The sequence below is a fragment of the Benincasa hispida genome, chromosome 1 (genome assembly GCF_027475165.1).
Source record: "Benincasa hispida cultivar pf3 chromosome 1, pf3_genome.v1.1, whole genome shotgun sequence".
Classification (NCBI taxonomy): Eukaryota; Viridiplantae; Streptophyta; class Magnoliopsida; order Cucurbitales; family Cucurbitaceae; genus Benincasa; species Benincasa hispida.
The window spans coordinates 60,672,320-60,698,666 of NC_143478.1; the positions used below are offsets into that span (position 1 = coordinate 60,672,320).

General features: G+C 33.2%; 2 protein-coding genes and 3 pseudogenes across 3 annotated transcripts; 1 reads left to right on the forward strand and 4 right to left on the reverse strand.

Moving 5' to 3' along the window:
* The first annotated feature begins 490 nt into the window (after positions 1 to 490).
* On the forward strand, positions 491 to 6,983 carry LOC120072800 (serine/threonine-protein kinase BSK7-like). Of its 2 annotated transcripts, none has more exons than XM_039025416.2 (11): positions 491 to 1,128; positions 1,780 to 1,968; positions 2,058 to 2,275; positions 2,684 to 2,819; positions 3,319 to 3,452; positions 3,551 to 3,656; positions 4,372 to 4,457; positions 4,598 to 4,786; positions 4,945 to 5,097; positions 5,458 to 5,571; positions 6,262 to 6,983. In XM_039025416.2, exons 2-11 carry the CDS (start codon positions 1,887 to 1,889, stop codon positions 6,502 to 6,504), a joined length of 1,461 nt encoding a protein of 486 aa, XP_038881344.1. In that variant the 5' UTR covers positions 491 to 1,128; positions 1,780 to 1,886; the 3' UTR covers positions 6,505 to 6,983. The 2 variants fall into 2 exon arrangements, with proteins under 2 accessions (XP_038881344.1, XP_038881273.1); XM_039025345.2 differs by having other exon boundaries at positions 1,098 to 1,481.
* Positions 6,984 to 7,243: 260 nt separating this feature from the next.
* Positions 7,244 to 9,531, reverse strand: LOC120073000 (Haloacid dehalogenase-like hydrolase (HAD) superfamily protein). Its single transcript, XM_039025585.2, has one exon. The coding sequence runs from the start codon at positions 8,557 to 8,559 to the stop codon at positions 7,426 to 7,428; it is 1,134 nt and encodes a 377-aa protein (XP_038881513.1). The 5' UTR covers positions 8,560 to 9,531; the 3' UTR covers positions 7,244 to 7,425.
* A 10,766-nt stretch (positions 9,532 to 20,297) lies between these two features.
* Positions 20,298 to 21,478, reverse strand: LOC150038591 (uncharacterized; annotated as a pseudogene).
* Positions 21,479 to 22,870: 1,392 nt separating this feature from the next.
* On the reverse strand, positions 22,871 to 24,151 carry LOC150038592 (uncharacterized; annotated as a pseudogene).
* A 647-nt stretch (positions 24,152 to 24,798) lies between these two features.
* Positions 24,799 to 25,974, reverse strand: LOC150038593 (uncharacterized; annotated as a pseudogene).
* Positions 25,975 to 26,347: the final 373 nt, after the last annotated feature.

Genomic DNA, 26,347 nt, shown 5'->3' on the forward strand with positions numbered 1-26,347 from the left:
TTTTTAAAGTTTAAGGATTAAAATAGAACAAGATTCAAAGTTCAAGAACCAAAATAGGATTTAAACATTTTTTTTTTGTAAGCACTAGTCTCTCTTCCACTCATGATATTTCTTTATGCATATATTTTGTTTAGTTCTTTTCCTAATTGATCTAGTTTTTTTTTTTTTTAAATTTCAAAATATATGTGTGTGTAGGTTGGATATAGGTTGATTCTTATATTTGTTGAGAAGACTTGGAAGCTAAAAATTAGCAAACGTATCACTCTATAGAACTTTGATGGCAAACTTAAGTTCTAAAAAAAACAAAAAATTAGCTTTTACTAACTCAAACTTAAACTTCTCTCGCAAACATATTTTCTAAATCCTCCGCTCATAAAAGATAAGGACAAGAAAAAATTCTAGCACTAACAAAAGAACGATCATGCTCTTTTTGTTTATACTATAACTTTTCTTTTATATATAATTCTTTTAATATCGGAGTATCCATACTCTCTAAATACCCAAAAATTTTCGAAGATGGTTGGGCTAGATGACCAATGACATCAAAATGATATTTTTACATACACCGCATGACATGTGAAGCAAATCTTAATGAGTGAGTAAAGGGTTGCAATTAGATAAGAAAACATTCCCGAAATACTAGAGAAGCAGATTAAAGAGTTCCCAAAAGTGATTAAGTTGAAATAAGTTTTGCATTAAAATGGGTTTAGAAGGAGTGTGGAATTTGTTTGGAATAAAATTGGAAATTTGGGAGATGGTCATGTCGGTGGGTACAAGGGAGAATGGTGGACCAAACCCCACACAGGGTTTACAGGCTTACAGCAAGCAATGAAGAAAGCGATTGTCGAAAAAGATTCGGGAAAGAATATCTATAAATTATTTAATTTTTACATTTTTTTTTTCTAATTTATCCCTCTAATCCGAATCTCAAAGCTGTCAAATTTTCCCCTTGAATGAGAGAGGGAGGGAGAGAGAAAAAAGGGGTGCGCTAGATGCACGTTAAGATCTCCAGCGACTCTTTCTTAGTTTGAATTTCTCAGTATTTTTGCATAGTAAAGCAAGCTAAAGAGGGGGAGACTTGCAAGTCTTCTGACGTTTTCTTCTTTTTCTTTTTCGAATGATTCAAGGGTGAGGAATTGTTTAGCTTGATTCTCTTTTTGACTGGGTGCTTTTGGTGTTGCTTAGTTTTGCTTGTTAACTTCTTTTACATCTCTTATTTTGTGAGCTTTGATTTGTTCAAAGTGGCTTATTGGGTAGGCTAAAATACCCATGTATTCCTGCTCCTTTTCTTGCTATATCATCCTGTTGGCACACTTCATTTTGGTGAAAAAATGAGATAAAAGGGGGAAAGTGTTTTTTTCGGTTGTTTTCAAGATAACCCAGATGGGAATTGTTGCTCATCTTTGCCTTTTTTGGGTTCAAATGCTGGAATGTGACGAATATGGTTTATCCTGATCCACTTTTTGATCATTCTATTATTGGTATGAGAATCTTATTTCTCAGCAAAGCTTTATATTGTCTTGGTGTGGCAGTGTCTCATCTATCTCTGTGATTCATTAATTGCATCCATCTATCTTACCAAGAATACATATATCATTCGAGCATACTTCTAGTTTATAAGACCTCAATTGGCCTCCTGGTGAATGCATACACTGGAAAAATCTCTTAATTTTAAGTTTCCGATGTACCCCATTACTGTTGGAGATTATTTGAGCTTGGTCAGGGATGTTCCAATTATTACCCTAAAATAAATAATACTTTGAATGTTATGTTTCGTAGTTACTCTTCAGTCGAAGGACAAATTTGGATTGGCATGGGAAGCTGGATGGAGGTTTACAACCGTAACTGCATCTATTGATTACAGAATTACGTTGTGTTCAAGTAGGATGGGTTGTGGGTGTTCAAAACTCTCAGGGTGCTGTTGGACTTTAGATCATAACAAGCCTGTTCCTGACCTCCAGGATGTTGGTAAGTGTAAATCTACCGCTCTGGTTCGATGTGTATTTGTGACCACGGTTCAGAAAGCAATTACTACGATAGATCTTTTACTTTTGCAGAAAATGAAGGGAGTAGTGATCTTGAGATACCTGCATTTCGTGAATACACCATCGAGCAACTAAGGATAGCTACATCTGGATTTGCTGTTGAGAATATAGTTTCAGAACACGGGGAAAAGGCTCCAAATGTTGTTTATAAGGGGAAGCTCGAGAATCAAAAACGGATTGCGGTCAAACGGTTCAACAGATCAGCTTGGCCAGATGCTAGGCAATTTCTGGTAAACTTATATTTAAGAACATTCATAACAGCATGGCCAACTGTATATCTTTCACCATGATTACATGCAAAAACATGCTGTAGTCTTCATAACTTTTCTGTAAGTTGTAAATGGCATATAGATATACTAACTTATTCCGACATCAAAAGGAAAAAGGAAAATCCAAAGTTTACTTCATAACAATGTGTTATAAAGGCAGTAAATGGTTTCATCTGTTATGATAAGTCTATACATTTGATTTTAAGTTTTTGTAGCTTTGACAAATACTGGATAATCTGATTTCGATAATCATTTACAAAATTCAGAAACTCCTATCTTATATTTTGAGATTTATGTGTATTTGGCCTCCTATTCTCTCCAGTGGAAATTCTGTTATACTCTTTCAAATGTTACTTCCTTTGCTTCCAGGAAGAAGCCAAGAATGTAGGTCAGCTACGAAATCTAAGGTTGGCAAATTTACTTGGTTGTTGCTGTGAAGGTGATGAGAGATTACTAATTGCAGAATATATGCCTAATGAAACATTGGCAAAGCACTTGTTTCATTGTAAGTTTAGTAGAATTATCAACATTCTGGTCTCCTTGTCTTACCTTTCTGTGGTACTCATTCATTTGAATTTTCAGCACGGATCTGAGTTCCATGTTAATTTAACACAAGTTAGAGGTTCCCATGGGTAGTGGTGGTGGATGTGAATGAATTCTGTTTTGCCTTTTCGTTTTTCATCCGTCCCTCCTGTTGTTTTGATTTTTAGAACTCCTTGTTGGTAATTAGGCCATGAATTGCTGTTGCTATTTTTATGACCATGGTTGGTAGAAGCAAACTTGTGAAATTCTTGCAGATCCCTGCATAGTTGTGTCGTTTACCTTGTGAGGAACTTGCAAAAAATTTCAACATTTCTAAGTGTTGAAAGACTTAACATTTGCTAATGCTAAAGATGAGTCTTTAATTCTTATTTGCTTTCCATATTTCGTCTTCCTCTCCTGTTGTTTGGTCTTGTAGCAGGGCATTGTTTTCTAAAGTGAATTTTAATATGATACTTACGCAGGGGATTCTCAACCACTGAAATGGACCATGCGGTTAAGAGTGGCCTTATATATTGCACAAGCTTTGGAGTACTGTACAAGTAAAGGGCGTGCCCTGTATCATGATCTCAATGCCTATAGAGTTGTTTTTGATGACGTGAGCATCTTTAAATTGTACAATCTTTTGTCATCCCCCTATTTTTCTGGGGTGATGGATCTGATGGTTCTGTGTAAAATGTTGATATCTCCTCTCAGGATGGAAACCCCAGGCTTTCATGCTTTGGTATGATGAAAAACAGCAGAGATGGTAAAAGCTACAGCACAAATTTGGCATTCTGTCCTCCGGAGTATCTCAAAACAGGTACACCCTTTAGATATTCTTCATTAGGCCAGGTTGTTTTGTTGACTCTGTAGTCTGTACTATTAATTAGTAGTTAATGGGGTTGTGCTTTCTTATCTTTTCAGATTAATATAATTATTTGCCTGTCTTGTGGAGTTGTAGTATTTGGTAACCAGAGTTTCTTGTTTTGCTGATTCCAACTTTACAAGGTTTTCATATATTGATCTGTTTGCTTGTGGAATAAAACATGGAATTGGTCTTGGAGTTTATAGTTCAACTGGTTTAAAGCATTCACGTGTAATAAATGTATTGGAAGCCCACACCACCCTTCTGTGTCCTACTCTTGATATAGATGTTAAATTTTCAAGGGATGCTTGTTTATGTGATCACTTTTAATATGGGCATGGTAATTAAGAATGTGTAGTTTTGCCAGCAAGGGACTTTTTTCTTCCGTGGCAGTCTATTTTGTTAAATATGCCTCTCTTGGAGTTCCCTTATTTTGTTGTCACAATGCTTTGTGTCTTGATGCACCAAGCATGTATGCTTGGCTTTTGATGAGTCAAACTGCCTATGTTGTATGAGCTCTTAGATTTTGACGTCCTGTTCATATACCAATTTCAAAGATATGCAAGAAAATTTGTCTCTGCTGCCTGTTTTTATGCATTACTTCCTTGTTGATCAATTCTCATACCATTTAGTGTGATGGATTGAAAATCATCATCTCATTTGTATGTAGGAAGAGTTACTCCAGAAAGTGTTATGTACAGCTTTGGCACTCTATTGCTCGACCTCCTCAGTGGAAAACATATCCCACCTAGCCATGTAAGTTTTCTTTCTTACCAAGCACTGCTCTATCATGCTATGAGATTATTGAAAGGTGTATTTCAGAAATGGAAGAATACACCATTGGATCTGGTGTTGCACCAAATTGCTCTACTAATGTTGTGTTCGATAACTTTTAGGCTCTTGACTTAATAAGGGACAGGAATCTTCAAATGCTGACAGATTCTTGTTTGGAAGGACAATTTTCAAACGATGAAGGGACTGAATTAGTGAGATTAGCTTCTCGTTGCTTGCAGTATGAGCCTCGAGAGCGTCCTAATCCAAAATCATTAGTTTCTTCTCTAACTCCTCTTCAGACGGACACTGAGGTATATTTTCTTGCCATTTCAGTAGTTGAAGATTTATTGATTTTGCATACCACAATGGTAATAACAACCTCTTTTTATTGTTCAAATTCGTAGGGTTAACCTGTTGCTAATGAAAAGACATCCTCCAATGTTGATTTCTATCTTTGTTTGTTCTGCAGGTCCCTTCACATGTATTGTTGGGTGTACCGCGTGATGCTTCAGATTTACCTCTTACACCACTTGGAGAAGCTTGCTTAAGAATGGATTTGACCGTCATTCACGAGATTTTGGAAAAGATAAATTACAAGGATGATGAAGGTTCAGCAACTGAGGTTTGTTATTGCATATCATATTGAAGGAACAAATATTGACATGAATTTTTATTCTGTTGATGTTTTTGTAATCATGTAATTGGATTTCTCACTTCGACAGTCTTCATTCTTCAAGTCCGCCTTCATTTACAGTTCAGAAATAAACTTTCTACATACAACTGCGTACACAACTAAGTACCCTCATATTATTAAGCACAAATTTTAATATCATGAAACTGAATGGAGATCCTATTACAATTATGGATGTTTTCATCCTGTTCTTCCGTACACATCCTCTGTAATTACTGTACCAAATCTTTTACTGTTGAAATAAGAGATACCAGGTTCTTGCTGCTAATTTTGATTGATTCTGGCATGCAGCTTTCCTTCCAGATGTGGACCGACCAGATGCAGGAAACATTGAGTTCAAAGAAAAGTGGAGATCTTGCTTTTCGGCACAAGGATTTTAGAGCTGCAATCGATTCTTATACACAGGTCTGTGATGTTTTGTTTCCATTTAAACTTCTTCTGCGTATTAATACCTACAGTTTCAAGGCTTTACTGTGTGTGGGTTCATTTTGGTAGGAGAGCTTGAAAAAAGGAAATAGAGAAGAACAAAAAGATAGAAGGGGGTAGAAATTAGTATTATGAAGACAAAGGAAATACCAGAGTTTAAACAGCTGATTGCTGTATATAGAGGCCTCAAACTGCCAAATCAGCTAAGCAACCGAAGGAAAATTCTGAACAAAGTTTTAATTTATAAATCCTAATTAAATTAGCCACCAATAACATGATTGACCAAGGGCTTCAATGAGGGCTTTGCTTCTCAATCCAAGTTACGGTGCTACTACTTGAATCGGTATCTCTGACATTTCTTGGAGAGTATATAGAAGGAATTTGTTAAAACACAGGCTGTGATTTATAATTGTCCTTATACTTGGAAGAAAAACTTTGATGGCATTCATATTTCATAAGAAAACTTGCTCATGATAATGTGTCATATAACTTGGGAAGAGTAGAACATTTTTGGAAAAACTTTGGCTATTGTCCATATCATTGTTTACTCCAGACTCAAGAAAGCACATGAACCGTTTGAGGACGCTCTTGATGTGGGAATCAATGCTTTTATTGTTCTGATTTAGAAGTCTAAGCACACCTAGATAACATCTTTTTGTTCTCTTGCAGTTCATTGATGCCGGAGCTGTGCTTTCCCCAACAATGTTTGCACGTCGTAGTTTGTCGTATCTCGCATGTGATATGCCACAAGAAGCTCTAAACGACGCAATGCAAGCTCAAGTTATATCACCTGTCTGGCATATTGCATCTTATTTGCAAGCTGCTGCACTTTTTGCACTTGGTAGCAACAATGAGGCACAAACAGCTCTCAGAGAGGGATTTGCACTTGAAACCAAAACAACCGCCAAATAATTAAATGGTGACTTGTGTCTAAATTATTAGTATTGCAGAATTTGAGCTTTAACTGGAGACACAGGCACGCCAATCTTGTTCAAACTGATCTTTTTCTCCTCCAATCCATCCATAATGCTGAGATGCAACTTAAGAAGTCTTTCTTGCAGTCCCTTCTGACGGATTCATTTTATTTATATGGAACTGGCTGGCGCGTGGTCTAGTCAGTTTTCTGATACACGGCCAAGAAAACTAGGAGGACTTAGAAAATTAATTTTGGTTTTGTAAAGGAGTCAACTGTTTAAATTATGTGAGAGAGGGAAGGATGGGAATTTATGCTTGTAATTTCTGTATAGTACTGTTAGCTTATTGTAGGCAAGGCGCTCTGTCAAATTTCTGTTAGGCTATTATGTATGTTTGTTTTTGTCAGATAAATGGGCAAAAATCTTTTGTCATCACTATACATTCGATCAATCAATGGCTCTTTTAACTGTTGTTTATATTTGAATTAATCCTGCTAACCTGTTGGTGACATAGTAATTTCAGTGCAGAATAGATGGGAAGTAGAAAAACAATCTAAAAAAGTTGAAAAATGTCATTAATCCATATCAAGTTTAAAGCCATCTTCCTTGATGCTACTACTGGATAACCCACATCATGTTTCAGAATTCGTCTTAGTGTGCTTTTTATTCTATTTCTTCAGATATTTGGAGGTTTTGAGAGGAAATTGTGTTGAAGCAGCAGAAAGGAAACATTGGACTTTCAGACACAGAAAAAGAAAAATACATACATGTCATATACCATTAAGTTGATACAATGCAGACCACCTCTGATTTTTTTTTTTCTTTCTTTTTTTGGTAAATATTTCCCACCCTTTTTATACACAGATGAACTATTGACGTTAAGAATCATAACAATAAATTATGTACATTTTAGCCATTGTCACCAGAAAATATCATCAACTGCTGTCATGGTTGATGGAGATTCATCATCTTCTACTAATTCCATCTCCAACTCTAGCTCTCCAGAACCAAATTCAGAGGACTCAATATCGGCGAGATTCTTCAAATCAACGACTGTCAACTCATCAAGACGCCTCACGACCAAGTCTGCAGCCCCAAGTTCATAAACAGGATGCTTGCTTGCAACTGCCACACACTTCATCCGGGCATCATGAGCAGCCTCAACAGTTTGGTTTGAATTCCCAAACACAATGCATCTTTCAGGAATGAAGTTCAAGAGCTGTGCTGCATAAACGAACATTTCTGGATCAGGCTTTCCCCTGTGAACATCCTCCGCAGCAATAATCACATTGAAATCGCCGTCAATACCAATCGTTCCCATGGCCGACTCCAGAGTTTCTCTAGGTCGTGTTGAAACCAGTGCCATGGGAATCTTGTAATGCATCAGGACATTCACAAACTCTTTTGACCCTGCTCTTAATCTGTAAACTCCTCCCTGCAATGCCTGATAGATTTCCTCCTTCCTAGCAGCCATTCTTCTCAACTGAGCAGGATCTCTAGACCAGCAAAGGACTTCAGAAATAGCCTGTTCATTCTTCATCCCCTCTATTCTCCTGAGGATAAAAGCTGGGGGAGGGGATTTTCCTTCTTCCTGAGAAAGAGCTAACCAAGCCTGCTTCTCAATTTCAGGATTGTCCTCAATCAACACACCCTCCCACTCAAATATGGCACCCAACCAACCACACCCCATTCTTTCTTGTCGAAGCAATGGATTCTGTAATGAAGGATTATCTGCTTTGTTTTCAGGAGGCCATAAACCTGGCTTTCGATCAAAGCCAGCATCAATATCATAGTTCCAATCCTTTGGTATTCTATCCTCTCTGAATGAATATGCCTCTTTTGTTACCTCCAACGACAAAGCCTTAATTGCCAAAAGTGCTAATCTATCCACTTTCAATCCAGAAACTGGGGGAGACGAAATCAGCCTCTTACCAACAAATTTGGATGTTGGAAACCAACTGTTCTTCCTCTTGTAGGACGTGTCCTGAATAAAAGTTCCTCCACATAGCAGCTGATGGCCAAAAAGAGAAGCTGCTGCAATCGATTGAACCATCCCCAACCAGTTAATTGCTTCAACCAAACTACAATTTGATACTTCAAACTCTCAAATTACAGCCAAACTTAACCAAATTTACACTGACAAAAAACCAACCCGCCTGAATTCCTGGCAATCAATTTCAACGTCTCCAAGAAGCAACTTCAATTGAATCATCCAACTTGCTCAGATCCCCCAAACTGTCCTTATCGACAGAAAGGGAAAAGAATAACAGAAAACACAACTTCTAAAGAACACCAAATTTCATCAAAGCACTGCCACAAACATTCCCACCATTCCAATAAACAGAGCAGAATCAACACCAAAAGGGAACAAACAGGGGCATGCGAAAGCGAAACAAGCGAAAAGGGTTTGATGGGTATCGCTAAAATCTTAAACAAAACGCAGCCCCTTTATAGAAATCAATCAAACATAACTCCCAAACAAAACCCAACTGGAAAAAGGAAAAAAAAAAAAATAGAAAATAGAAACAAAGAAAGAAGAAGGAAGCAATTACCAAACAGAATCAGGAATTGGATTGGTGATAAGGAGAGAAGGGGTTACTGATTAGGGGTAATATTGGGGAGCACGAAAGAAAAGAATCTAAATTCTCTCTCTTTCTATCTCATAAGGAAAGGATTTAGGAAGAAGAAAGGGAAAAGTTTTGTGGTTTATAATCAGAATAGAGGGTAAGGAAAGAGAGAACAACACGGTGGCCATCTTCGTGAGGAGACTGGTCGCGCACGCCGACCAGAGCAACCGGCTGGAAGGCCGCGTGTCGGTCACCTTTCTCGTTTCTTCTCGGTTCCCCCTTCTTCTCTATTTGCCCTCCTTTTTCACTTCTTTTACATTTATGCCACTACTTTTCAGATAAGATTAAAGGAACATAATCCATAATTATTCATCCTTGCATCTAAAGTGTCGCCCCTAATCTCAATTTTCCAAAAATATAGATATTTTCATAATTTTAATTTCCCCCCCAATTTTTCTGACCATTTAGGAATGAATGGGAGGAGAGAGAATAAGAGAGAAGAGAATTCCACTTTTGTATTCAATCTTTTTTTTTTTTTTCAAATTTATTTTTTATTTCCTTTTTCAACCATTCTTAAAAGTGATATATTAAATTAGTTCCATTAAAATAGGAAGGACTAACCAAGTTATTCTTCAGAATTTAGGGATAAAAAAAATATTTTTCTCCACTTTTAATTTTGTGCCAAATAAGTTTCTCACACATTTAAAATTTTTAAAAATTAATTGATCTATTAGATATAAAATTGAGTTTTATGTCTAATATAATCCTAAATTTTTAATATTGTATCTAATAGATCCATGAATTTTATAACACATTAAAGGCCTAAATAGGCACAAACCTCAGAGTTCAAAAAATAAAATTTGTAATCTTGAAGTTTCAAAGAACTAAATAGACACAAAATTCTATTTATGACAATGAATTTGGCTTGATTATATTAATAATTAATAAGAAAATGGAGGAATTTTGAACCGATCAAAATAGTTTAAATATAAAGTGTAATGTTGAACTAAGGTCCGTTTGATAACTATTTACTTTTTTTTTTGTAATTAAGTTTATAAATATTCATTTCACCTCTAAATTTATTGTTTTGTAATCTATTTTTTATCAATATTTTCAAAAATCTAGCAAAATTTTCAAAACTAAACAAAATAATTTTTAAAAATATGTTTTTGTTTTTAAATTGGGCTAAGAAATCAACTCTTGTACTTAAAAAATATGCAAATCATTATAAAAAATGGAGAGAAAATAGATATAATTTTTAACAACAAAAAGCAAAAAAAGAAATAGTTAGCCAATTGTGCCTAAATTATGGAAACAAAATTAAAAATATAAATTTGTGTGTTCAAACTCAAAATTAGAAATTTGAATTGCCACTACTTCTAAATTATTGTACTCAAAATAAGAATCTAAATTTATGTGTATAAAATTAAAATTAAACTCAAAACAAGAGGATTTATTGACCGGATAATTTAACTAAAAAAAACCCTATGATTTTTATTATTTAAAAGTTTTATAGTACAATTATTTAAGTTGCAATGTCCCATAAAGCTGGACAAAATAAAGGTCTTTTGAGAGAAGCAATTTCTTTAGAATCAGAAGTTCATAAACTAAATTAAATATGAAAGGTGGCCCCCCCTACATTTAATTAATATATCTTCAAGTTGGTTGATAAAAGATGCTTAACATATATAATAAAATTGAAGTTTTAAATTACTCAAATATTTTATTTGGTCTTCAAAACTTTTAAATTTGTACCACTTTGATTTTTAAATTTGCAAAATCTTCATTTTAGTTCTTAAAATGGTTTGATAAATAACAAAAATTTTAATTCTTGATATATTACTTTTTAACCATAAATTTGTTTTTGTCTAACGTTTATCTTCAATTTATTTGGCATGATATCTTATCTCTCGCATTAATATATTAGTGCATTATACTTTAAGTTAACTCATTAATTTGTTAACATTGATTATAAAGTAAGAATCAAGATAGTTTTTTTTTTTTTTTAAAAAAAAAAAAAAGACGACTAAAATAATCCTCTTAAATTTTGGAAACGAAATAGAAGAAACTTAGAAATTTAGAGACTAAATTGGATATGTAGAAAGTTCAACCAATGATCAATATATGATTTAGATCTTAAAAAAAGAGTTGATTTATTTATTAATTTTTTTTTAGAGAATATTATAATTCAAATACGTCGATGAAAAATTGAAATTCTAGCTTCATAAAAACGTTATATATTATTTGACTAATTAAATTATATTTAATTTGATTAAAAGAAAAATGTTAAATAGCAAATGGGTCACTATTAAAAAGATTTCATTTTAAGACTTATATTTTAAGATTAGTTTCAATTTGGTCCAAACGATTTTGAAACTTAGTTTTTATAATTTGAGCTTAGTTCAAATTTGGTTTCTATAATTTAATAAAAGATTAGGAGTGATTTCCAAATTGTGCCTTTAATAAAAGATTATGAGTGATTTCCAAATTATGCTTACTCATCCAAAAACTCACACATTTCCATTTATTTTTGCTCGCATTTATAACCTTTTTTTCAACGACTTGTATTTATAATCCCACAACATTACCTCATTATTACATGAAAAATTGTATCAATATAGTAACTATAACAACAATGGACTAGATCGAAATTTGTGTAGTTGTTTGGGGTGTTAAGTTGGTTATTATAGTTTTTATATTATAACACTCGATTATAATAGTCTAGGTTTCGAGTGGAGACGATTTTAGTACAAGTTATAATAATATGTGTTTAGGATGCATGTTATTTTAGTCTAAGTTTTGTTTTTCTTTTTTCTACTATTTTTTTTATTATACAAGTAAATAGTACCTTAAATATCATATTTTGTCAATCAAGTAAATTAATTAAACTTATTTCTTAATTTGATTATAGCTTAACAGATTCAAGTATATATTTGATCGAGAGACAAAAATTTATTTTACAACACTCAAACTTATACGATTATTAAAATTAGGCCTAAAACTTTCAAAATTAGTAGATCGACTTTAAACTTTTAATTAGTTAAATAAATGTTAAAATGAGTTTTTTTTTTTAAAAAAAAATTATTTGTATTGGAACTTATTTTCTTCTTCCATAGAACGGAACAAATATTTGAAAAGGTAATCATTTTCCTATATTTTTATAGGTTATTTCCTACCGTTCATACACTAATTTTAAGGTCCAATTTCTCAATAACAGTCTATAAGTTTGAAAATGTTGATTTCATTTTTTGAAAACTAAATTGCAAAAAAAAAAAAAAAAAAAAAAAAAAAAAAAAAAGGAAAAAAGAAAAAGAAAAGGAAAAATAGTATGAAAAAGAAAGGAAAAAAATTTGGTTCATACATTTTAGGTCTAGTTTTTATTTGGTTCATATGTTTCAAAATGTTACACAAGTTGGTCTAAAAAATGTTTTACAAGTTTGACCAACACTGAAAAACCATCTTTACATTGGATGGTTTGGTGTTTTGATGATCCCTACCTTATTGACCGCAACTTCTATATTTACGAGAGAAATGGTCGATATAATTGAGTAGAGCTTGTAACTTCAACTGTTGAGAAGTTTGCTATACTCAAAATGTTTCTATTAAATGTTAAATTACTACAAAAAAAAAGACTATTAAACACTATGAATTGGTTGTCGGAGGTGATTATTGAGTTGGCTCCTAAAGGGAGTTATTGGAGCCAATCATCGGAGGTAGTCATCACCGAAATTAGGCATTAGAGGTGATCTTTGTTGGATTAAGGCACTGGAGTTGGTTGCATAGGTGGTAGCTAGAGATGATCATCAGAGCTAGACACCAAAGCTGGTCATTTGAGCTAGTTGTTTGTCAAAATTGTGCTTTGAAGAGAGAGTTAGATATTTTTAGCCATTGAGTTTTAAATAATTTTACTATAACAAAATGGTGGTTAAAATAATCCTTACTCCTCGTTATCTAAACACATACCTCAAACATTGAGTATACTATTATAGTCCATTCAACTTACTCTAAGTTAGAGTTGAACATCCCTTTAAAAGTTATAAATTAACTCTATAAATTAAAGTTAAATTAGAAGGATGGGGAAGAATGAAAAATGGATTAAAACATGAGATAAGTGCAATATATATGAGAGAAGTGGTCAATTCATGTCTCTTTAGGGAGAAAAAAAAAGTTGTAATCCATGTAGGAAATTGGAAATAAGGACAGAAGTTGTGGTGGGGGGGTCCAACTTGGATTACTGTTTGCAAACTCTTCAAGAAACAGGTAGCGTGGAAGTTTCAAACTCTGATTGATCTTCAAAAAAATCTCCTCATTGTTTCTTTCTTTTTATACTTTTTATATATAAAAAGAGAAAAAAAGCAATTTTGACTCATAAACTTATCGAGGGTATGTGCTTTCACTTTTAACTTTTAATTTCATCCAATTGGACTTAAAAATTATATACATATTATTTTCAATTTTTATCCTCCAAGTAATTTCTGCTAATTCACCCACTAATTTTAATGAAAAGAAAAAAAAATTGTGATAATCTTCAAGAACTTACTCATTTCAATCAAATCAACTTTCGTATAAAATTAGCAATATACAGATTAATCATTGAATAGTTTGTCAAAAATCAACAGTTTTCAACAAGAATTAGCAATGTTCTAATCTTTGCATTACACTTATGTCGTTTTCTAACTTGAATTGAGACTATACGTTAGAATGTAGAGATTAATGTTTCATGGAAAGTTCTAGTTGTGTACAAGTTTTCTTAAATTAGATCCAAGTATAAATGTAGCCCAAGTTTCCTAGTAAGTCTAGGGTTGAACGCATGGATTAGTTAGTACTAACGCAAGATGGTAAAATAATCTTTAGCAATGTGATTCTAAGTATAGATATAGGTGTTGATATTCTAAACTAAACTAAGCCAGCATACATGCAAGATAAAGAGGGGGGAGAAATGAGATGCATCGACAGAGTATGGAATGCATTGTAATGTAATATGATGATTCCTCAGTACAGACAACAAGTTTGGATGAATTCAATGGAATGACATGGGGTTGGGAAGACTAACTGGTCTTCCCTAAGTATATATGTGTGATGCATCCAGATTCTGTTTTCTATTTGATTCTTTCAACATCTCTTGATGCTTAATTTTGCCACACTTAATTATCTTATATCTAAACTGTATGCGTTTACTAATATTACAGATCAATATGACAAACTTTATCTCTAAAGCTACTCAATATTCTTACTTGATGCATTGCATAGTTACTTACTCTCTCGAGTAGTTGACTATTTCTACTTAAATCGATTGATCAGATGGATTCAAGCATAAAACATTCAAGTATACATCAAGCAAGCTGGATGCACATATATATGACTTAGCAGATTATCATTTAGTTCCACCCAACCCACAACGGATTTAGCTACCCATGATGAAGGAAAGTAAGAACATGGACACGAAAATGGATGAAATCATGATTAAATTAATATTAATAAAATAGTTCTATAAAATCCCAGTCCAATCAAGACAAATAATGGAAGAAAATACTAAGTAATGGAAAGAAAAGTGTGTCAAGCCGCTAGGGTCGATCTCTTGCTCCATTTGGCTTGATTTTAGGTGTTTGCTGTTATGCTTGGGGTGAGGATGTGTTGAAGATCGTCTCTCTCAAGCTCTAATGCTTGGGGTGAGGATGTGCTGAAGATCGTCTCTCTCAAGCTCTAACTTTGGAAAAATCTCCGTATCATCGGTGGAAATGGTGGTTGGACTCCTTTTTTTCTTGCAGACGGGTGAGGACCACTTTGTATAAAGAGTTACTGCCTACTCCTAAGTATCTAACTTTATGACTTTATAACAAACTGACTAACTCTTTTTTAGTTGGTCAAAATCTCCTTTTATAGGTGCTGGGCTTCAACAACTTGTGATGTGATGGTATTAAATTCCATGCCCTGCTGTAGTTGTCTACCATTATGATAAGCTCAGATGCCTCCTGTCAGGTTGTCCATACTGCAAGTTGAGATTTGACGTTAAGTACACAAACGAAATGTATCTTCTTGTGTCTACTTGGTTCTCTACTTGGTTCCAAAGCATGCCTCCTGTGTTGGCTTCTCTACGACACTTAGTGAAAAATCCGCGATTCCTGCGTTATCAAGCGTTAGCGATGTACTTTTCTTTAAAAAGGATGCTTTTGTATCTAATGAACGCATATAAGTAATTTTATGTGTTTTTCTACTGAAATGAATGTGTTTCTCATTATTTGACCCTAATTATTCAAACTTTAAGAGAACAATAACTTGTATTTCTACAAGTTATCACACTTTCAAATTTAGAACTATGTTTGTCCTCAAGCATTCCCAAAATAGTTCCTTAACAACTTACTTAGTCTCAATGCACTAGCTCAACCTCTCATCATGTCTTCCAACTTAAGAATCTGATATCAGTATATAGTAGTGTAAATTTATATCATTTCCAAAGAAATATATCCCTGATCTATTATGCGGCAAGCACATTCCTAAAAAATCATTTTACTTTTCATAAACATTCTTATCTTTCAAGTTCAGAAATATATTAGAGGTTCACTTTTTTCTAAAATGCTCCTTTTCCAATTATTGCTTAATGTTCTTTCATGCGTCGATTTAGGCAACTCATCTTTATTTTGACTTGCCCCTATGGGTGTCATGTGGACATCCAACTACGAGAAAGTACCCTTCATGATTAAACCCTTGTCCAAGCTATGTATATTCTTTTTCCTTAGGCTTAGACATTGAAGTTTGAGATGTTTGATTATATTATACCTTGCGTTCACTACTACAAAAATAGTGTTTCTTGACCTTTTTTTAAATGTCAAGAATGAATTTTCTTGATGTTTTTAAAAACGTCGAGGAAGCCAGTGTCAAGAATGTTGATATTCTTCACGTTTTAAAAAATCAAGAAAAGTGACATTTGTTATTTAAAAAATGTCAAGAAACACAAACACTTGACATGTTTGAAATGTCAAGAATATGGGCATTCTTGACAAGGAAAAAACATCAAGAAATTTTGTGAATTTGACATTTAAAAAACGTCAAAAGACACAGATACTTGACATTTTTGAAATGTCAAGAACAAGAACATGGGCATTCTTGACAAGGAAATTTGCTTGTGATTTTTTAGAAAAATCTACAATGATGACTTTTTATCTATAATTGCTCCTATATTTTGATCGAACAACCACATTTGGTATTTATATGACATATATTCATCAATCAAATAAACAATATACACGCATTGACAAACTTATATATCAACAAAAAAAACTACCAATATCTCTTTATAAAAACTTAACTTCTTTAACATTGACAATATATACAACCTAAGGAACATAATTCTAACCGTCAACTCATATGGACACTTCCAAAACAATATAAGGAACATAATTCTAACAGTCAACCCAATATGAACAATTTCAAAAAATACATTTCCAAAACTTCTATCAACAAAACGATCCATCTATTAGTTACCACTAGAGTTTTAGTCCAAGTGGGAGTTTGTTGGGTTTTATGTCCTAAAACTCGTGGTTTGTAAACAATAAAAATTTATTTTGAAAATTCAACAAATTGTTATTGAATGTATTTCTTATTAGAAATCCAATAAACCTAAAAGTCCCTTGACTATTACATGAGTACTTGAATTTTATGTAGAGACATAAAAATGGATCAAGTTCGAGTAAATAGTAAAAAATGATCTATAGTATATGAATAAGGTTGGGTGCCTTATTCTGGTAATACTATTGGATGCGACCTACTTTGTTGTTGTTATAAAGAGTTGTAAAGTGCTACAAACGAAGTGATCCTAATTCGTACATGTTATGACATGAGGAGTGGGGGCGTCTTGTGCAAATGAGTTTTGTACAAGATTGGACCACGAAATTAGTTACTCTTACCATGCTATTTCAAAGCGATGACCTAGGTAACTTGACCTTAATCCTGAGCTAACTATGAACTCCTGTTTGTTCGGGATTATTCTTTGATCTGCAAACGGTGAGAGTAGTCCAACAACACTGCTCAATAAGCCTCCCATTTTAGGGATAAGACCGAATGAATAGTTGGGGACATAGCCCTGCAAGATGGAATTCACTCCTATCTGATTAGGGTCAGTAGAGGGGTTGTTCCCTTTAAGTGTTTATTTTGGGTCTTGAACAAGAGGCCCTACCCTCTCACTGGCTCGAGAGGGACTCGGTTTGTTGATTAGATCACAAATCAATTGTTCATTAGAGGATCAATGGGACTTAAAGAACAAGAGGTAATTTCGGGGGTAAAACAGAGATTTGACCTAGTCGTTATTATGAATAATCTGTGAATGGTTAACTTACTAATCATGGTTATATCGAGTGGACATAATATATCTACAGTGAGGGGAGTTCAACTATGGACTTTAGTGGAGTTGCCCATTAGTTAATGAATGGGGGTTAGTTCAGTCTAATGAGTTTAGCCGATTAATCTTGGATCGTTGGAGCCCATGATCTGTAGGTCCACGAGGTCCCCCTACTAGCTCGTAAATGGATTAGCTTTAGAGTAGCGTGATAAGTTAATTTGAAATGTTCAAATTAGAATTAAAGGAATTATCAATTATATGAGGTATAATTACGTGTTTAATTTTAAGAATTAAATGAAATTGGAAAACTAATATTTAAATATGATTTAATATATGAAGGTGGTTTTGTGTAAAATTAATTTAATATTTGATATTAAATTAATTAAAATTATTTAAATAATCATTTATTAATTTATTAGAAAAATTAATTTATGAAATTAATTTGTAAAATTAATAAATTTTGATTTTGAAATCGAATGTGATTTTAAAAATCAAATTGGAAAAGATAAACACAGAATGAAAAGTTGGATATTTCCATTAAATCTTCAAGTTGCTCATATAAAACCCATTACTTAAAGCTTCAATTACTCCAAGCATGAGCTGCATCTCATGCAGCCATCTTCATGCATGATTTTCTGCAATATATTGAGTAGATTTGAGTGAATTTAGAGCATGCAATCGGTAGAATTTTTTCTGAAAAATTCGTGTGAAGAAAGTGTTCTTCTATAGGGTTGCTGCTGTGAGGTTTTCTCTAAATTTCATTAATCCAAGCTTATTTTGAGTCCTACAACTCAATCTAAAGCTCCAAGAGAATAGTAGGGAAGATCTTGAGGTGGTCTACAACGAGATTTGGAGAGATTTGTAGTTGTATATCAAGCTTTAAAGTGGTTCTACAAAGGTATGACTTGAATCTCATTTTTTACTGTGTAAGCATGCTTTAGCTTCTACCAAAATTAATGAATTAGAGTGCTTATCGATCCTCGTCACTTTCGCTGCATGATGATACAATCCAATACCACGAACACAATGATCTTCAAGATCACAAACACAGCGAATGGCCTCTAAAAACCTCGAACTATGTCGAGTTGAGTACGACACCACCACAATGGCTGCCTTGGTATTCTCGGTGTGAGAATCTAGAAGTGTGGGCTCTGTGTGAACTTGGTTAGAGAAATAGTCCGAAGGAATAATAATCGTGTAAATGATTGAGCAAGTGGGAGATGACAAAGGTCTATCGTATAGACGATGCCCAATCGTTTAGAAAAATGTTGTGCAATCGTTTAGTAAAAGCTCCACGATCATTTAGCTGAAGGCCAACTGAGTGAACTATCATGAAGTATCACTCCACGATCGTTTAGTCTCTCTTCAACTATTGTTTAGTGAATCTAATCCACTTGACAGCCTTTTCGTGAGTAATTCTAAGAATGGAAACTATCTCAAAATTATACTATCTTTAGGAAAATATTTTTCCTTTTATCTCACGGTTACCATGAAACTACCAATAACCTTCCACTCAATTGGTTATTAGAGAAAAAGATATAATTATCCAATAATTAATATTATTATAAATATATATGATAACCAACTTACCATATTATACTTATAACCTATTGTTTTAATATTTCATCTCATGAAACATATAAACCATAGTTCTTTTTCTATTTCATGGTACTTAATATAAATCTCATTTACATTAATCCTCCACTTGATGTATCTCATACATCACACAGATTATATCATATATAATTTAATTTCCTCTTGTCAACTTGAACATTACAAATCAACACTAAAAACAGATTCTCAACTTGAATCCATTGAGCTACCAAGAGGACCTTATGGACCTGTAGCTCGAAGCTCCAACGGTACATGAATAACTGACTAAACTCTTTAGTCACGAAACCCACCATCTGTTAACTACCAGACACTCCACTAAAGACCGACAGTTGAACTCTCCTTATCACAGATATATTATGTGTCTATATCAACCAGTCAACAGTGCGATAACCCTTCACAGATTGCTCGTAAGTACAGTTGGACCAATAACCGTTATGCCCCTATTGTTTCATTTAACTCCTTAAGTACCACTAATCCCTCTAATGAACATAAGTCATAGTCCTACTATGACTGAGGTCTCTCTTCCAAAAAGAAGCAGTGGCCACTATGTTCAAGACTCGAAATTAGCTCTTAAGGGAGAAATCTATCTACTTATCCCTGCTTCGAGGAAGGAGTTAATTCCATCTTGTGTAACTGAGTTCCCAACTCCCAAATCAGACAAATCCCCAAAAAGGTAGCCATGTTAAGTTGGCAATCTAGCCACTCTCACTCATACTAATCAAAGGACCGCTCTTAAAAGCAAGAGTTCTTAAAACACTCAAGATTGAGGTTATGTCACCTATGGTCGTTTAGGTGAGATGTAAGTCTTAAGTATCAACAACGTTATATATAGAGACGAATCATCTCGTGGTCTGGTCTTATACAAACTCTTTGTATAGGACATCCCCCTCGCAGGTCTCCACATGAATAGTCAGGATCTATCATCAATAGTAGTTTACAACACTTGTAAACCTCTACAAAGTGGGTCATATCCGTAGTGTCACCAGGATCAGGTATCCCTCTTTAATCCTTATACTACAGACCTATTTAGGTTATTATTTAAGACATGATCCACTTGTATATCTCATATACATGCTTACGTTTACATACAATAACCATGGAGCTTTGTTTATTGGATATGAGTAAATGCCAAATAAAATAACTCTTATTTTATTCATAACAATTTGTATAGATTACAAACTACGAGACTCCAGGAGAATTAGGACACCAATCTCAACAAAGTGAATCCAAAAATTGATCAGTCGAAACAAACACATCCAAAATGACCAACCAAGATCACATGTAACAACCTAAAAATTCAGCCAACTCTATCCGCACCTCATCTAACTCGATTTATGTGCACGGTTTACTTGTATCAATCTATAAACATAAAAGCCAAATATTATAATGGATTCTATTTTTCTCTATGCTATTTGAAATGTCAAAATAAAAATAACATATCAAATCTGAGATGACAATGCTTCTTTTGATCACAATATCCCTTATATACCTCATGACGTAGTATCCACATTCAGTGCTCCCAACTTGTAGAGGACACTATAGAGAAAAAACCAGTAAATAAGAATAAAGTAATCCTTACGCACTAGATGTCTACTTAATATGATGAATAAGTAGTCATTGTTAATTTATACTTGTCTTTATTGTTCTCCATAAGGTTTGCTTCTAGCTTTTTTTAATATTCTTTTGAGATTGAAACGTCGCAATTTCCCTATTTGTCAAGAAATAACCATAAATTATTCTAAAATAAAGTATACTTTAAAACAACACTACAAATGAAAAAGGTTAACTTACATGTCAGTTATATATCGTATATCTACCCGTTAAGTTGTCCTTATTGAGTCTAGGTAGTATATAGTATCATTGTATGCATTTATAGCAAGTAGTGCTCAATGACAACTAGTTAATAAAATATAATTAGTATTTTTATTGCTAATGAAAATTGATAAAAACAAAACGTGTTTTAACTCACCCAGGATTAAAAGGTGCAAGAACTAATTGGTTTGCTTCTGAGACCATCAGTCTACTACACAGGTTTCGAGTTTTAACTTCCTAAGAGTTATGTCCAGAGGCAATGAGAGATGGATCTATAAAAGTGTATTGTGAACTTTCCTTTGAATCAATAAAGGATGAGTGTAAGTACCTACAAAAGATTTATAACATAAATATAGACGACTAAAATTGGAAAGAAATGTCAGAACTGAAGTATAAAAAAGTAATAACATTACTTACGCCATGTAAGCCACCAAAGTCATTGTCTTGACTTCATCCATGTTACAAAAGTTAATTATGTCTTCTCGTAGGATACAATTTTTTCGACTGATGCCAAAAATTCCAACTGAAAGTTGTAAAGAAATACTAGACTCTTTGGTCATCACCTTCTTAGCATATCTAAGAATGGATTTCAAAGATACCGGAATAACCGATGTTAAGTCACTAACTTCTTTTTTCTTAGTCATTTTCATTGAAGATCTCTCCTAATGCAGCAAAATCATAGCAACAGAAGTATATAAAGTAGAAAAATAAGACATTTGATGAACTTAATTGATTTTATTAATGTCACTTACCTCAAAGATTTTCAAATCTTCTGCGTTTCTTGAGTACCCAAAGCTTGTGTTAAGATATCATTGGGAGAGTGATGTTTATGGCACAATGAATTTGTATTATTCTTTGAGATCTCATCCCAAAAAGAAATGAAATTTAACATAATTAAGCTATATGTCATATACTTCATATAAATTTAATACTTGTCTTACTATTCGATTGACGACTTCTTAAACAACTTCATTGTCGTATTCTCCTTTCTTATTAACTCGAGCCTTCTTCCATAGGTTAGCTCAATCGAAATCACTTTCATTTGAAGATAATTTCTTCTACATTCAAATGAAGAAAAAATTAGATGTTGTGATAAATTTAGGAATCGTGAGAACATATACTAAATTCTTACCATCTCCTCAACAAGGTTAACATAACCTTTTCTTGAAATTCGATGATTGTACTTGTTCATAGATCAACGTTCTTGTTGCAAGCATCTTTTTTCCTATACAAACATAATGAATATTAATAGGAAATGACATAACAAATATTTATAAAATTAAATTAATAATTTACCTAAAACTTTACACACAATTTCGATCTTACAAAATCTTCCTAATGACTTTGATCAATAAATGAATACTTTTCTGGTGGATTTATTAGAAGTTGAGGTTCATCTTTAAATGACATAATGTATTTTGTTGTTAACCATTTCTTAAACTAACAAAAAGCTATGCCTACAGTTTTCATAATGTTCTTCCTAGATCTTGTATCAATTACAAAGGCGGCCTAAACATTGAAAAGTTAGTGAAAACATTACATATACATCTACAATATTATCAAGATAAAAAGTTGAATATATACACCTCAACTGTACTATATATCTTATCTTTCAACTCAGTAGGCACACGTTTCCAAGATGTATATATAATGCTTAAAGGACCCAATGAAAGACTTTAACTTAGCTCATTTTCACCAATGGGTATGTCATCTTCATTGTATTTCACAAACTTCTTTTCTCCCGCACTCCTAATACGTGTTACATCAAACATAATAGTAGCTCCCTATTCTCTCTTCTTTTGATTGGTGGTTTCATTTGACCTAACAATTACTATTTTTTTGTCACCAAATACTAAATCTTCGTACCACTATACTATGCTCCATTTGGTGTATAAATAAAAAACTGCAATCAAATTTAAGAAACAATTAACATTGTATACATATTAAGCAAACAAAAAATCAAATATGATTGATAAAAATTATAAATTTAAAAAATAATTATCATATTACAGAATATATAACCTACCCATAAATTTTTATGTAGGTATATACGTGCCTTCACAATTCGATCGTACATATGTTGACATCTTCTCATCCAAGTCATTATGTATATCAACATTCAACATATCATTGGGTATTCCTTGATAGTGTAATATTGTATCTCCAAGTTCGTCGTCATTATATCTATCTTCAAAGTCCCTTTGTGGTGGGGTAAGCACAATTGACCATCTAACATCACTTGGATCCTCAATATAAAATACTTGTCTTGCTTGGGTTGCTAGTATAAAAGAATCAGACTTGTGACCTACTCTATTTAAATCAACTACGACAAAACCGAGCTCATCGATTTTGGTACCATGATTTTTCTATACCCAACCATATCTAAACACAACAACATTAAACGTATGATAATTTAGTTTCCATATCTCTTGTATCACTCCATAAAAAGACATATCTCCAATGATGGGATTTTTATCTTTCGAATTAGAAACTTGCATCGTTTTTGCAACTAAACTAACTCCACTATTTTGTACACTTCGATCCTTATCACAAGATTTTTTGTGATAGTGACATCCATTAATCACGAAACTGCCATACGTAATCACAAAAGGATGAGGACCATAAGCAATCTACCTCAAGTTATCTGAAACTTCAGTATTTCCCATTTCAAGCTCAATTGCAACCTACCATGACAATTTCCATTCTGACTCAGGCATTAAAAAGTGTAAGTAAAATAATAGGTTGAACATTTTACCTCTTCTCGTAGCCAAGATATAAAAGTCAGATTATGTTCCTCTTGAATCCATTTATGATTTGTGGACTTATTTCGATGTTGCAATTGCAAAGTCATCATATGTTTTCTTTGAAGTGAACATTGAAATATTATATAGTTAGATTTATATCATAAAACTAAATGAAAAAATAAAACCAAAATCATTGAAAAAACTTACTCTAAATATGGTTGCACATCAATCGTATTTTCTAAAACATACCGATGAGCTTGATATAAAAGTTCTTGTTCAGGTTTGAAAGAAACTCCTTTGGACAATGGTCTACCAATATTTGAATTGTCTAAATAGTGTTGTGAATTATGAGTGTCAACCCCAATAGGATTTACTCCAGACAGGAAATCAGAACAAAATTCAATGGCTTTTTCTACTATATAACTTTCAGCAATACAACCTTCTGGACGATATCTATTTCTCTCAGAGTTTTTAATGACTTTCATGAATCTTTCAAAGGGATACATCCATCGTAGATATATATAGGCCACAAAGTTTGATTTCTCTAACTATGTGTATTATGAGATGCACCATAATTATGAAAAATGAAAGAGGAAAATACTTCTCCAATAAACATAATATAAGCACAATATCTTCTTCCAAATTTTCTAATTGCTGCACATCTAGGACCTTATTGCATACCGAATTGAAAAATATACACAATCGAGTTATGGCATATCGAAAATGTTTTGGTAGCACTGATCTTATCGCAATAGGAAATAATTGTTGTAAGAGCACATGACAATCGTGAGATTTTAAACTATTAAGCTTTAAATCTGTCATCGACATAAGGTTTTTAACATTCGAATAGTAACCTTCAGGAACCTTTATTCCTGACAATGTCTTTAAAACACAACATTTTTCTTTCTTTGTAAGAGTATAACATGCAGAAGAAATGAAGATTTTTTTGTCATCACTAATAGATGCAAGCTCTAGTCGAATTTTTAAATGAACTGAATCAAGTCTAGCATTCAATCCATTCTTACTTCTCCTTGGAATATCAAGAAGCGCACCTAAGATATTCATGCAAATATTTTTTTTCAATGTACATCACATCTAAACAATGCCTGATACGAAGATCTTTCCAATATGGCAGCTGAAAAAAATAAGACAACTTGTTCCTTTTGTGATTTGTTTTTTATTGTTCTTCTTTCCTTTAGGAAATTCAAGATCTTTGATTTTTAAATATATAACCTCTCCAAACAGTGGTTTTGAAATTGAATCAAGTTCATTTTGACCGTTAACTGACTTTTTTTTTTGTGTCGGTACAGATGATTTCGTGCTAGAAATCTTCGATGTCCAAGGTATGCCATTTTCCCCCATGTTTCAACCTTATAGAAGACGTATTGTCTCCACAAATTGGACACACCTTATACCCTATCATACAACATCCACTTAGGTTACCATATACAGGAAAATCGTTGATTGTCCACAACAAAACTGACCGTAAGTTGAATAGTTCTTCTCGATAAGAATCATAACATGCAACACCACTTTCCCATAAAAGTTTTAAATCTTCAACTAGTGGTGCTAAGTATGTGCCAATGTCGTCCCCTGGTTGTTTTGGACCCACAATCAACATTGATAGCATCATGTACTTTCTTTTCATATATAACCATGGTGGAAGATTATAAATAACCATCACTACAGGCCAACAATTATATTTAGAACTCATTTCACCATGTGGATTTACTCCATCGGCCGATAATGCTAAACGAAGATTCCTAGGTTCAGAACCGAAGTCTGGCCATTTAGAGTCTACTAACTTCTAAGCCAGAGAGTTTGCTAGATGTCGTAACTTACCATCTACAATTCTTTCATCAACGTGCCAAGTCAAGTTTTTAGCATAGTTAATACTTCTAAAAAACCTTTTGATTCGTGAAATTGGTGGAAAGTACCATATCACTTTTGAAGGTATTTGTTTTTTCCCACATTTTGTATCCTTCCCCTTTTTCCACCTTGATTCACCACATTCAGGACATTCAATTGCATCACATATTCTTTTCTATACAAACAACAATCATTAGGGCATGCATGAATCTTCTCATATTCCATTCCTAGTGCACCTAAAGTTTTCTTTGCTTCATACATTGAATTTGGGAGCTTATTGCTAATGGGCAAAATTTCCTTTAAGGTTTTGAGTAGTTCTAAAATACTAGTATCACTCCATTCATATCTAACTTTTAAATTATACATTTGACTAATGTAGACAACTTAGTGTATTTTTTGCACCCTTCGTATAATGGTTTTTCAACATCATTAGGCAACTTCTCAAATCCATTCGGATCTCTTGAATATTCCTCGTGAGCAACTTCAACCATTTTTTTCAAACTTCCAACATCAGTCTCTTCATACATATGGGTGTCAAACGTAGAAGATTCTTCACAAAATTATGAGTTAGGAAGTTTTTCCCCATGACAAAACCAAATTTTATAACTTTTATCAATCCTATTGACATATAAATGATCTCTACTATCCTTGCTACTATGTTTTTCACAATTCCCACATTTCAAACAAGGGCAACAAATATAAGAGCTATTTGTATTAGAAAATCCAATTTTCATGAAGTTTTCCACACCCAATTCATAATCTTTGGATAATCTACTCGTGTACATCCATGATTTATCCATGATTGTAAATCTAGTAAGAAAAAATGATAAACAATGGTCAACTTCAAAAAACAAGTTGTTGAAAACATCCCAATACATGCAACTTATCATTTCTAGCTCT

What these genes read in the sequence shown, in the direction of transcription:
- LOC120072800 (XM_039025345.2), top strand. Translation starts at nt 1,442, where the DNA reads ATGGTTTATCCTGATCCACTTTTTGATCATTCTATTATTG. An exon ending in CAGATGCTAGGCAATTTCTG is followed by an intron (nt 2,276 to 2,683) that starts GTAAACTTATAT and finishes CTTTGCTTCCAG; the next exon opens with GAAGAAGCCAAGAATGTAGG. An exon ending in GGCAAAGCACTTGTTTCATT is followed by an intron (nt 2,820 to 3,318) that starts GTAAGTTTAGTA and finishes ATACTTACGCAG; the next exon opens with GGGATTCTCAACCACTGAAA.
- LOC120073000 (XM_039025585.2), bottom strand. Translation starts at nt 8,559, where the DNA reads ATGGTTCAATCGATTGCAGCAGCTTCTCTTTTTGGCCATCAGCTGCTA.